At 46.5% G+C, this 14,122-nt stretch overlaps 1 protein-coding gene across 1 annotated transcript; it reads right to left on the bottom strand.

The window, feature by feature from the left end:
- Positions 1 to 521: 521 nt before the first annotated feature.
- DMRT3 (doublesex and mab-3 related transcription factor 3) lies at positions 522 to 13,880 on the bottom strand. The gene is made up of 2 exons (XM_058565307.1): positions 13,430 to 13,880; positions 522 to 1,700 (listed from the first exon to the last, which is right to left on the bottom strand). Exons 1-2 carry the CDS (start codon positions 13,878 to 13,880, stop codon positions 736 to 738), a joined length of 1,416 nt encoding a protein of 471 aa, XP_058421290.1. The 3' UTR covers positions 522 to 735.
- Positions 13,881 to 14,122: the final 242 nt, after the last annotated feature.

The following is a 14,122-nucleotide window of genomic DNA, read 5'->3' as shown; positions in this document are numbered from 1 at the left end:
CCAAGATCATCTCCTTAGTTTATTTTTTTTCTAGAGTCCTTAGCATGCTACATTAACCTGACAAAGCTTAATCTCATGTTCATTTCACAATACATTTCATGCAGTTGACAGCTGTGATTGGTTTTACATTGACATTACACATGTTTCGATTCAGCCATGTGAAAAGAATAATTCTTAATGGAGTTTGTCTCTGAAAACTGTCCAAGCTTAAATAAGCACGTGAGCAGTTCACTCTATTCTGAAGTGCAGTCTCTCTTTAAAATGCAAGAAGACTTTTAGCCTAAGAATATAATGTCCCTGTTTACGGTCCATTTGCAACCAAACCACTTCCTTTAGGTTTTACATATCCTGAGGAATCCTCTGAAAAATTGCATTCAAGTATACTATTTTATTGAACATTCCAGGTTGAGTTTAGGAGCAAGGCTGACCTTCAGCTTTACATCCCCAAATAAATCTTCCGTGGACCCAGCTTTCCCAAGACTATTCTTAGCATGAGACTCTCTTGTACAATAAAACATTCAGCACTAAAGCCACAGAGCAGAGTTATTTGGCATTTTCCAGTGAAGTGCAAGAAATTAAATAAGTTATGTTTTTATTGCTAAGGTATAGAATCAAGCACAGTCACTTTGTCAAACAGAGGAAAGGGTATACACAGGATGTGGCCTCTCCTCCAGGGGGCCCCAGGGTTCAAACGCACAGAAAATGTCACCTGGTCGCCAGCCACCCAGTACCACTTTAAGATGATGTGTTGAGTATTCTAGAGTCCGAGGAGTCGGACCTCTCGTCATAGTCATCCTCGGTGTAAATGGACTGCTTTGACACAATCGGACACCCATCGTCAGGGATGGAGATCCGAGGGTCTTCAGGGGCGCGCGTGGGGAGCACAGGTGAGCTTCTGAAGACGTTGGGCGAGTTCCCGGGGAAAGGGCTGACGTACTGGGACCTCAGCTGGTACTGCTGCTGCAGCGTCATGGTGTTCCACAGGGTGACGTCGTTGGGCAGAAAGGGGCTCGACTGGTTTCTCGCCAAAGTATTCCTCAGCATCAGAGGGTACCGGGGTGGCTGGGGGAAAGGATGCTGCAGGGGCACGGCCAAGGGGTTGGGGACAACGTTACTAGAGTCTGCGGAAAACCTCAGTGTGTCTGGGACTCTGAAGGCCGATCCCACGGACCACTTGGAAGAGGAGATGGGGTAGGAGCTCAAGGTGTGTTCAAAGATGTGCCCGTTGGAGGGCAACACGAGGCTCTCGGGCTCCGCAGAAGTTCGGTCGGCGGCCGAGACGGAGGAGCGGCTGGAGAGCAGGACCTCCACGGCGCTGACCAGGTCGCCCCCGCAGCCCTTCAGGATGAGCTCCAGCACCGTGGGCTTCTGCATGGGGAATATTTTCTTTAACACTTCCAGAGGCGGTCTGTTGGCTTTCAAGCTGAAGGGCAGAGAAACGGTCCCCGAGGGGCCCTCGATCAGGAGGTGACTCTGTTCCGCGTGGTACTTGGGACTGTCGGGGCGGCTCTCGGAGTTGCCTCCGTTTTTCTGGACAGCATACCCCCCTTCATCCACAGACACGACCTCCGGACTCTCGGGGGTGAAGCAGCCCTTACTTTTCACCACATCTGGGGAGCTCCTCTGGTCCGTGTCTTTGTCGCTGAAGGTCTCGGTGTTGTCTGCCGTGCTGCCGTCCCCAAGTCGTTCCTCAGTCAGATCTGAAAAGCAGAGAACAGCTGGGTTACTCCTTTCCTGCTGTGCATAAACAGGAACAGATGTGCTCAGAAGAGAGCCCTACACAGGCATCTTGGAAGGGGAAGTGCATCTCAGTGAGTTATAACATACCACAAGCCTTAAAAAAAATCCAAACGATGTCATTGGCAAATGACAAAAACAAAAAACAAAAAAAAAACCCTGTAAATAAAGATCTAGAAATCAGAGTGATTTCTCAGAATGATGTGTGCAGGGAAGCTTGCCTCAAACACAGAACAGCAACACGATACCTCTAACCATACAAGATGAGGCTGTCTAGCAGTGACAATCTAGATAAGGACACTCTGTGGGGCTGGGGATAAACACAGCCCAGGGAAGAACAGGAAAATGAGCTCAGGCTTGTCTTCTGGCTCCTCTTCTGTAAATGAGGTGACCAGCGCAATCTAAGGACATCATCGGCTGGTACATGACCCATATACCCACAGGGAATTTTAATATTTTAAATCCGTTTTCTCATAGGCTGAGTTTGTGTTTAATATGTCTTGTGAACTAGTCACCAGTATGTTTCATCAGGTTTCCACGTACAAGAACTATAGTCGATATAATTGCCAGAGTGAAAGAAAGAAGCCTCTATACATTGAAACCTTTCTTAAAAAGCCACTCAAGGGACTGACAGCCTGGGTTGCCTGTAACTTGCACGAGAGGGCAAGCAAAACCAGCTGTGAATTCTGGATGATGGGACAGGTTGCAGGAGAGAAGAAGGAAACAGTGGAGAGAGTTTATGAAAGGTGCACAGGGAGCATGCCCCATCAGTGAAACAATGCATCCATAACTCCAGGGCCGCAAGAGATAGGTACATTTTCATGAACTGTTTTATTAGTAAAGTTCGTGGAAACGACTTAAGGATACCTTCTTGAATTATATTACAAGAAGAGAGGGGAAAAAAAGCTTCCCAAATAAAGAAGAGATTTGCTGTGAAGTAAACCAGTTGCAAATTTAACATTTTGACCTAAGACATTACCCCCACAAGGGCTAGTATGACAGTGCTAAGCAGGCAAAAAGGAGTGGGTAAGACTGGTTTGCTTGCAGAAGTAAATTCCAACAGACCTTTATAATAAAGGAACATATTCTTTATTAACAAGCTATATGCAATTGGATTTTTATCCTTTTTAAAACATGTACTAGCTGTGTCTACTCAACGCCAGTGTAACTGATCTAAAGATGAAAATTATTAATGACCCACTTGTCTAGTTGTAAACAATCGGTTGCCCTGTGTTTTCTGCTGCTCTGCCTGAATAGCCTCACTGTCTCCTTCTCTGTAGGCACACCTGATTATGTATAGATAGCCAGCCGGTGAAATTTCATCAAAGCAGCTTCTAAAATCCACCTCGTCCTATTTGTTGTTGTTTATTTTAAAAGCATTAAACAATGGCCCAATTATGAACATTTTTCTAATACGGGCTATATCTTAACTACGATTGAAAAACAAAACTTTGATTCTTTGCAAAGCAATAAATATGTGCCGAGCATAAATAAATACTTTTAAAAATATTCTTAAACTATATCAGTGCAACTTTCAATCCTAAATCTGATATGAACTCATACTTATCCCAAATTTCCATTTTAAGTAAACTGCTTCTTTTTCCAGTACAAAATACAAGGTTTCCATGTGAGGATCATTTGTAGCCCACTCATATTAAGCCATCTTTGCTTTCTTTAACAACTCTGAGATGTGCAAAAGACCTATTTTGCAAAAGAAATTTGACATATTCTCTCCTGCAATTTCCTGGTGGACCCAGCTTTCCTCTCCTGAGTTAATTTGGTATTTGTCCTTGCTCCCAAAGAGGAAAAAAAGCAACAGAAAAGCTTTTACAGATTCACATTCAAATCAGCTAGACCTATCTAAATTTTCCTGTCTCATAACCCCATGCATACATCTTGGCTGTGACTCTATTATCAAACACTTGAAAATGAGTGGACAATGACAGTGCATTAACTCAGGGCTGAACTAAACACAGTTGGATTCTGGCCTCTGCTCAGTGGAGCTTGGGAAAACAAGTCAAATACTCTCCCTGGGCAAATACGGACACTAAACAATGCTTTAAATACTATGCACCTCTAAACAATCTTCTTATTTCTTTAATTTTAGCTTTCATTATCTATTATTATCAGTATCAAGTATTTGTATCTCTGTAATATGCAAGATACTGAGGGAAAGAGAAATAATGGTGGAAAAGACCAGGAAGTGTAAGACCTGCTCCTAACTTGTGCAACTTACTATCGAGTTGGCAAGACAAGAGGCATGTGCAGGGGGAAAAGCAAACCTAGCCAGGCGGAATTTGCTAAGCATCAAATATAACACACATTGTACACAAATGTTCACAGCAGCATTATCCACAATAGCCAACAGGTGGAAGCAACCCAAGTGTCCATCAAAGAATGAACGGACAGACAAAACGTGGTGTATACATACAATGGGATATTAGCCTCAAAAAGGAATAAAATTCTGATACACGCTACAATACGGAGGAACCTTGAAAACACACTAAAGTGAAATAAGCCAGTCACAAAAGGACAAATATTCTTTGACTCCACTTATATGAAGTACCTAGAATAGAAAAATTCATAGAGTCAGAAAGCAGAATGGTGGAGCTAAGGAAGAAGAAATGGGGACTTACTGTTTCATGGGTACAAAGTTTCAGTTTGGGATGATGAAAAAGTTCTGGAAACGGATAGTGGTGATGATTGTACAACATCGTGAATGTACTTAATGCCACTACATTGTACCTCTAAAAATGGTTAAAACAGTAAATTTTATGTAATGTCTATTTTACCACAATAAAAAAAAGAGAAATATGACACAGTATCACAGGGGGTGGTGAGATTTTTTTTTAAGCAAGAGAAACAACTGGTTCTTCTAGGAAATAAAGGGTGTATAAGTACAGCTAAAAAGCTCAAATCTTAGCTATTTTTAAAAGAAATGTGTGAACCTAAAAACAGCTTCCTATTTTAAAAGGTAAATTTTTCCCCACCCTGGATGAGTTTCACATTTGAGGAAAATGTCTTGAGGTCTGTCAACCAAATTCCCTCTTCCACAGAACGCTTCAGGCTCCAGAAGAAAGTGATTCAAAGAGGAGAAGTTTAGTCAAAGGGGAAGTAGGGAATGATATTCTGGCTAATCTGACATATCTACCATTATAAAAATGCAGTATTTTTTTTCAAGGTGGTAAAGGATACACTGTCCCAATCAACCAGATATGGGATGGCAGGATTATAAATCCGACAATACAAAATTCCACTTTTGTACCAATTTTTCTGTTCTGCAGAACAGGCCACAGTGGAATCTTATATGGGTGCCAACTTGTTCACCAATTGTGAACCCCTAGACTGCAAAAGCCTCTTATTTCCTTGTGCTACCCTCTGTCCCTGCAACTGTGACATGCCCCGTGCAACATGCGCTTCTGGTTACTTCTCACGGAGTGGTGGCAGATTGTGATGATACATCCACACTCTCTCCACAGGTTTCTGGGCCGATCAGCCTCTCCAAATGGGAGTGCAGGTTATGTCAAAAAGTGAGAAAAGCTAACAAGATGTCACAGGAATCAAATCTACAAATTCAGAACATTCCAACCGAGTTCAGTACTGTTTATACTGCGTTCAAAGGGAAGACAGAAGACGATGAAAGAAGCAACGAGTGGGACACATCTGTGGCGTCATACACCTGAGCAGCACATAAAGTCCTGCTAAGGGGGATGTTGGGTGAACAGAATCCCAATCCACACCCAAGGCTATTGGGGTTTCAAAACTGGGAAGGGAAGACTAGCCTCTCACCTTGCACCAAGACTAACTTCTCACCCAACGGTAACTTCTGAAGGGCAGAATATACAGTCCCTGCAGTTTTGTGTCTAGTATTGGTTGTATTGTTGTACCTAAACTAGCTGTATTGTAAATTATTCTATTATAGAAATACAGACTTTCACAAGTAATTATAGAGGGTGAGTTTTGAGCCCAGTGATAAGGTGTAATTTAATAACAGGTGTTTCTTTACATCTCTAAATTTTTTCCTAAATGAATTTTATAAATTGTTCATGTTGGTTTAAAACACAAAGGCCTTTCTAGATGTAGAAATATGAAACTGCCAACTAACGACACAAAAAGGGAAATACTCCCCAAGTGCTTTTCCCTCTTCCTTCTTGAAACTGACACCTTAATTCCTAGAACATACAGAGTAAGAGTATATTTCAACTCATAATATTTTTACCCCTAGTATATGGGTGCAGAAAGCCAAAACTACTAGACAAAAAGTAGAAGGAAATCAATTTCATCTGATATTACAAACCACCTATTAAAAGTGATACAATCTGTTGTTTCTAATGCTTAACATCTAGATATTTTAAAAATCTCAGTAAATGTTTACTCTTCAATTTCATATTTTTCATGATGTAGAAACACACAAAGCCACTCCTGAAATAAACTCTTCACTGGGGTAAAGGTTTTTAAAAGGAGTAGATACTCAATTAAGAAGGAAATTTTTTCTATGGATAATAATACAACTAACTTCAAAATATATGTATGCCATAAGATAGCTACAAGATTTTAACTAAGGAGAGAAAATGAACACTCACACAAAAATGACTTCCAATCTGAAATTACAGTTTGCAAAATCTAACTTACTTTAGAGGATTTTTTCATAGGAAAATTCAGTTAAATAAAAAAAATTCTAGGGATTCATTTCAAATATTTTGAGAAAGCCTGTCACATATGTGAAACAAACGTTCTGCTCAAGACACATAAAAATGGAAAATCTTTCTGACTTAAATGTGATAGGTTTTATCCATTCTATCCAATTATCAAAAACAATATATCTTACATCCAGAATGAAAACACAAAAACACTGGCATAGAGAGTAATGTCTCCTATCACAAAAGTCACTGGACTTTTCTTTAAATTTTGAATCATGTCACACATTTTGAAACATGGATTGTCGTGTCCTCATCTGTTCACTTGAGGTTTGGGGACACACCTCTGAATAACTCTTCCCTGACGGGTCGTTTTGAAAGCACACAAAACCTACAGCAATAGCAGGGAGGGAGCCCTGGAAGGACGAAGAGACCACTACGAAGTCAGAATTCTAACAGGAGACATGCTTTTACCATTTCTGTTATCTTTATCTCGCACTAGAAGTACCAATTCATAAAAAACTGAATGGTTGAAAACCTAAAGTAGAGCAGGGAATGAATGTTGGTCTAAAATCTTTCCTTTTCTTCCTGAGGGGGAAGAAAACTTGTGAAAAGTCAAAATAAACAGTCATGCTTTGCTTTTAAAAAATCGTTAACAACACTGGCTTAATAATGTATGGAGGTATCAAGATGGTTCCTTGGGACCAATATTTTTGGGTGACACCAGTGAGGAAGCGGCTGAACTTAAGGAAGTTTGGTTTGCAACCGTGCACTTCCTAAGTCTTTCAAAAATTTAGTTTCGACCTCCTTCTTGACGTAGAAAGTAACATTTTTCAAGAAGCAGAAGGGAAATTACCTATAAATCTAATCCACAGATTTCTTTCCTACCTATAAAAATGCAGCTGGCTACTCATTCATCCATCTATTTAACAAACATCCTTAAATCCCTCTCCGTGTGCCCAGGCATTGTGCTAGGTAAGATTACACAGAGATGTCAAAGCATTGCCTCACAGCATGGAGAGGCTTACAGTGGAATAGTTAATCTTTTGCAAAATTTCCAAGTTATCTGTGCAGTTGGTCATATTTTACATTGAAACACAGCACATAACTCACATGACCAAAGGCTGGGCAGACCATGGCGTATTCATGGGAGGGAACTTTATTGTAAACATTCTCATATAAAGACTATGGGTGCAACAGATATTCATACTGAACTAAACAAAGTAATAATCAGTGGGAGGAAAAAGGAGAACACTGATCCTAGCTTTGTAAATTTATGCCTGCTTAGTCATTGGAATCAAGAGAGATTAGAGATTCAGTAAAGAACTGATGTTCCGAATGTTTTCTGTAATATTGTCATTCAGTATTTGATTGTGCTTATTTTTTATAGCTATTTAACTATACAATAAAACACGGGGGAAAAAACCCATCTAGTTATGTTTTAGTTTCTTCTGAGAACAGTAATCTGCAGTGCTGAGACAAGGGGATGACTCACTAAAGCCATGTGGACTCTTGGGAGTGACATGACATAATCTCTAGGGGACGAAGCTGTGATACCAGCTGTTCTACCACTCAGGCCTCAACCTTGGCCATGAGCGCCCATGAATACCCCAGTTCAAGACCCGCTGTGCACTAGACAGGGGGGTCCAGGGAACTGAGTGGCTGATGGCCGAGGGGTGGCAACAGGTTAAAACGGAATGAAACGAGGAAAGCAAGAGGGAAAGAAGAGGGGGAGAGAGGGAAAGGGGAGGCAGGCAGGCAAACAGATTTTTGCTGGGCTCCGTCCTCCTCTTGGTCAGGAAGAAGCGCAACATTTCCAGAAAGGGGCTCCAAGTCCTCCAGGGAAGTTGATTTATGAAGATTTACTCCCTCTCTCTCTGTAAAGCTGTTAGCAGAAAGTGCTGACGGGCTGCAGCAAAGAATTTCTCATCAATGCTCTTTGACTGTATTTTGCAAACAAAATGCCTGTTGCTTGGTAACATTTCACTTGAGCCTGACCTTCCCCGAAAGTTATTGCTATCGGATTCGATTTACACTGTCCTCCTGTGATTACTGTAATCTTTTAAACCCGGGAGTTCATCCATCAGGGAAAAGAAAAGTTGGTTGTGCAAGTTGAGAGCATGGCTATCCGCCAGATTTATAACCCGGAGGAGTGTGTTGTGGGGAGAGATTTTTCACCACCAGTGGAACTCCGGCTCCTAGACGTGGAAAACGCTCTCGTTTTTGCTTTCAACCCTGTCCTCAGATCCACAAGACCTCAGCGCCTCTCTGACGCCTGCCCGCCTGCCCCGGCCAGCTCCGGCTCCACAGAGAAAGAAACTGGGAGACCGCACCAGTGACCCCCACCCCGAGGGGCGCCCTGCAGGGCGGCTGGGGCTTGCTGGGGACCGCCTCGGCCTAGGGTTGCCAGATGAAACAGCAGGATCCTCACATATGAACTTCAGATAAATACCGAAGAATTTTTTAGTATAGGTATGCCCCATGCAGTATTTGGCATCCTGGGTTTTTGTTTGTTTGTTTGCATGTTTTTTGCTAAATCTGGCAACCCACCGAGGCTCGGGAGGCAGCAGAGAGGGAAGGCGGGCCGAGGCGGGAGCGGGACAGGCGCGGCTCCCGGGCGCTCCCCGAGTGGCCGGGAGCGAGCGGGGAGGGGCCCGGCCCGCAGCGGCGTGCGGGAAGCGGCGGGGCAGTCCTGGAGCCGGCGGCCAGCCCGCCCGAGCGCGGGCTCCCCGCGACGGCCCGCAAGGGGACAGCGCTCCGGTGCGGCCGCCGCCACCGCCACCGCCCGCGCCCTTCCCGGGGTTCGCGTCCCTCCGCTCCGGGAGAGGAGAGCCCCTGCGCCGCGGGCCGCCGGGTCCCCGGCCCGGGCCAGCCGTCCCCGCACACCGCCCGGCGCTCGCCCAGCTCTGCCGCGCGCGGGGGCCCAGGAGCCTGGCGCGCAGATCGCCCGGCGCCCGCGGGACAGGCCAGGGGCTGCGAACATCCCGGCCGTCCCACCCCCAAAAGCCCGCCCTGGGGAAGGTTTGGAGGAGACCAGTAGTCCGGTATCGCTTATTCCTTTTCATTCGGGCGGTTTTGTGTTTTAAAGCGCAACTCCGAGTCAGGCCCCTCGCCCCAAATTAAGCCATCTTAAAACCAGACCCCGTTTTTAAATTTATAGGTCCACCTCATGAATGACTTTGAAGTCTGTCCCACTTTTTGTTTACTTCTAGCCTATAGTCACAGAGGGTTTCCCATCCCGGCCTGGACCGATGACACCGTAACACTCACTATACTTGCCGGTGCGTCTCTCTTTAAAGTTAAAATTAAAAATAAGAAAGCAGACTGGACAAGACCAAAACCGGCGCTGAAAGGCCCAGAGCAAGCATAGAGATGCTAGGAGGTGCGGGGGAGGCAAAATAAAATAAACGCAGTTTTCCAAAATCTCTTCTCTCCCTATAGTTCTCTCGTTCCCTCCTTTCCAGGACAAATAAACAGGAAAGGAGATCCTGCTCTCCTGTTTGACCCTGCTCTCCTATTGCTAACCAAATATGATGTTTTCGATTTCTTCTACCTTTAAGAACGTTTTAAACAACTTGTGTACGTGTTGATTTTGATGGCAGATGTAGACTCAGAAGTATATAGAGCCACAGATCTTTCACCTCACAGCCCAAGGAGACCCAGGACACTCCTGGAGGAAAAGCTGGGGGCAGGGGAAGGGAGTTGAACACAGGAATGTAACTTTAGCTTCTCACCTTGGTCGTGACCCTTAACTTTCCTCAGCTCTTGAGCCCAAGTCCTGAAAGGCTGGCTTGGCTGGTTGGGGCTGCTGACTCAGATACACTAAGAGCTGAAAGATGTTCACGCTTCCCATGTTTTCATGGGGGGGAGGGGAAGGGGTTTGAGGAGGATGAAGAGGGAATTCAGGAGAAGAATAAGTGAATCAATAGTATATATATATAAAGAAGCTTAAACTAGATGATCAAGGAGCATGGGAAATCTCCACCCCAAAAGAAAAAAAATGCTTCAATCTGTAGCTAGAAGTAATAACCATTATATTCTCCTTAAAACCACCACCACATTGAAAGGGATGTTCAACACACTACACCATTAGATAAAATAATCTCCGTTCCATTCAAGAATCTGAAGCTGAGTTTAGAAAAGAGATTTCTTCCAGCTACAAAACTGAGTTTTGGTGCTAATATGTCACCCCTGAACACAGTGTTTTTTTCCTCCAGTGGTGCCCAGCAAACATACCCTTCTTTAGGGCATGTGCTTTTTTCTCAAGGATTTCTGGAGAGGGAAATCCTTGAGAAATCCTTTGTGCACCAGCATTTATTTGCATCCAACAAAAAAAGCATATGTCTCCACAGCTATGTACTAAAGAGGCCCTTTGCAAAAGAACCAGCCACGTTTTGGACAGAGAGATCACAAAGAAACAGAGCTCCATAATTTGCCAGCAGATGTTTAGAGATTCCTAATAGTCTGTGAACTTACTGTACATGTGGACCTACTATTTGAATAGAGCTTCACTTAGTTCTCTACCTGTAGTGAGCTACTTATCCAGGAGTTTCTGGTATACTTCTAAATATGTATGGTATGTTACATACAAATACATTATAAGAACAACTGCAAAAAAAGGTCTAATACCTACAGCAACAGGTAGTCTCACCCAGGCACTTTTCTCTAACTTAAACCCCAAATGGGCCTTTTTACAAAGCATTGCACAGAAATGATCCACTTGTGTGCTTGCCTTCCTAGTGGAAAACAATTATCTTCTTTTCTTGACCTCCTCATCAGACTGATGATTGGCTGCCTTTTTTTTTTTTTTTAAAGAACGAGATTATGGGGTCAAACCAATTTAAAAAAGAAAACGAAAGTTATAAATGAATGTGCAAGGTATGCAGCATGACCAGGTGGAAACTGAGCCGCTGGCCCCTGATGGCTCAATCTCCCTGAGACATCGCTCTGACCCCTCCCTGTGATAAATCCTAGTCTCCTTTGCAATCACTTGTTTTCAGTTTGGAGGACTCAGGCTATCCCTGAATACTTGGTGCGAGTGAGAGAGAGCACCAGGTCTGGTTTGTCCAGTTGAAATCAGTCTCCCTCTTTTATTTTCCCAAACTATGTATCCTGCTGCTGCTGCAGCTGCTACTGGGTTTTTCTTCCTGCCCTCACAAGTCGCCTCCCAGGGTTGTTGGTTTTGTGGCTCTTTAGAAACCACAAACGTGGCTATCCCAGAGAATGGTTTGAAAAGCATAGGATGGGAGAAGATTCCCCTCTTGGACAAGGACCCCAGAACCCAATGCCCTATTACAGGGGTGCTGCTGGGCAGGTGGCCACTGCAAAATGCTACCACTGACATGAACTCAGACTCCTGCCCCGGTGCTGGGAGAAATGGAGACAGGGAAACTGGAAACAGAAAGGTTGGGAAGTTATTGGCACAGATCAACTTCCAGAACTGAGACACTTTCCCAGTTACTTGTTCTAACCTAAAAGAGAAAAACAAAACACGCTACCCTCCATTCCTCTGTGGCAAATCTACAAATAAGAAGTGATCAGACTGAAGACACAATGGGGGGGGGTATTACTCAGAAAAATGCTTATACCCTACCTTGGATTAAATAGCCACAAAATCCATGCTCAGCAAACTCTCTTCCGTCCTTAAAATACCCAGTTGTGCTCTTCACATAAGATGTTCTCAGAGCTTCAGGCTTAGAGAGCATAACTGAGCAACAGGGCAGCACAACTATGCCTGCCAGGCTGCCTATCAACTCCCTCCCCAACCAATAAGCCTGCACTTCCCCAGCTCCACACAGCAGCTCAATGCTCCTGGAAGCCTCTCTCCAGAAGCTAGAGGTACTGTCCTTTTGGAGGGTGGAGGGGTAGGCAGAAGCTCTACCACAGTTCCACCTACACAGGACTCTGGGCCTTCCAGGCCTTCCCTCTGCGAATTTCAGCATATCCTCTAATCCCCTCCCCAAGAGGACTGCCTCTTTTCCTTTATACATTTGCCCCAGTGAAGGGAAAACACTAAACACATGTCCATTGAATTCCAAGATCCTAAAATCAAAGGAGCACTTGGGCTGGGCAGGACAGCAAGCTAGAGATTCCCCAGGAGGAGAGAGACTCAACTGCTAGCCTGCAGGCTCAGGAGGCCTGGAGGAGGGAAGGAGATGGAAGCAGGGGGTTGGGGGAATCTGTCCACCTCTAGGGCTCAGGGGAAACTCTCTCTAAAGCACAGCAGAGGAGATGAGAGGGGAAGAGAGGAAGAGGACTCAGAGATCCTTTGCTCGAAACTGGCAGCTTAGCAGATCTCCCCGCCTAGAACGGGGAAAGGGCTTGCCAGAGGGGGCCTTCCTCACTGTCGGTTAAGTTTTGTTTTATTTTTTTAAACCACAGAAACAGATGAGGGTAGCCTGAGGAACAGTGTTAAAAGACCTGAGCGGTTCTGCAAAAGGAGTTGACTCTGGGCGCGCCAGATTCTGGGTCCTCGCTATCCGTTCAGGCGCCTTTCTGGCCCTTTATTTACTATTGCTTCTCAATGGGGCTTCTTTCAGCTATTGCAAGAGAGTGGAAACCACAGAGCGCTACTAGAAAGGCTTCAGGTTCGCTCTAGTTCCCCCGGGCCGAGAAGCACGCCCAACTCAAAGTCAGACAAGCCTTGGGCCTTGCCTCCTTCCCTGCACCTACCCGTCCCTACCTCCAAATGCAAGGCCCTCTAAGGACCGCAGTCAGAAAAGCCCAGCCGCGCGGTGGTATGTGTGCCCGCTTGGATTTTAACCGGGTCCGGTCTCGATCTCTTTACCGCTGAAACGGACACGTTCACCTTTAACCTGGGCAAGGCACTTGGCGATCCCGACGCAGAATCCAGCCATTTGGCTCGCCCGCGGGCGCCTGGATGCTACCCGCGCGGTAGGCAGACTGAAGGCCGGCTTCTGCCCAGATAGTAAGAACTGGCTTGGCGGGGATTGTGGGGGAAGGCCCGCCCAGGCCTCCCAGGCAGAGCCTCAGCAGGAGCTCGGAAGTTTTTGCCCACGCGCCTGGCCGGGCTCCCGCCCCGCAGACGCTCTTACCTGGCTTGGCGAGCTGTGCCTGCAGCGCCCCGGGCGCGGGCTCGGCAGCCCAGCGCAGCGCGGCGGCCGCAGCCAACTCGGCAGCTGGACGAGGCGGCGGCTGAGACGGCTGCGAGTTCGGCGGCGGCTGCGGGGCGGCGGCGGCGTCCCCCGGCGGCGGGGGTCCGGGCAGAGCGCGCAGCGAGTCGGGAATGAGGCTCTCGAGGCTCTCGTTAGCCTGCTGCCGGCGCAGCGCCACCTGCGCCGCCATGACCCGCTGCCGCTCGATGATGAGGATGCACTTCTCGCAGGTGCAGTCCTTGAAGCGGCAGTAGCGCTTGTGGCCCTTGAGCCAGGACAGCACCCCGTGGTTGCGGCAGCGCGCGCACTTGGGCGTGCGCTGCAAGGGCGCCCGCGGCGGCTGCGACACCGGGCCGCCCATGTACAGGTAGGGGGAGCCGTAGCCGTTCATGCCCCGAGCTCCCGGAAGAGCTTGCGGGCTGGCGGCGGGAGCAGGCCAGGGGGCGCTGGATGGCGGGGTCCTTGGTCCCGCAGCCCCGGCGGCCGCGTGCGCTCCGGGATGGCCGGAGGTGCGGCAGCCGTCTTTACGGCTCCCGCGGCGCTCGCAGCCTCAGTGTCCCGCTGGTACTCCGCCAATCCCACGCCGGTCGCGTCTCCGCCAGCCGCTGCTTTGGCCCGCACGTCCTCCCTCGC

The sequence above is a fragment of the Diceros bicornis genome, chromosome 22, assembly GCF_020826845.1.
Source record: "Diceros bicornis minor isolate mBicDic1 chromosome 22, mDicBic1.mat.cur, whole genome shotgun sequence".
In the NCBI taxonomy this organism is placed as follows: domain Eukaryota; kingdom Metazoa; phylum Chordata; class Mammalia; order Perissodactyla; family Rhinocerotidae; genus Diceros; species Diceros bicornis.
This window is presented reverse-complemented; position numbering and strand designations above follow the sequence as displayed.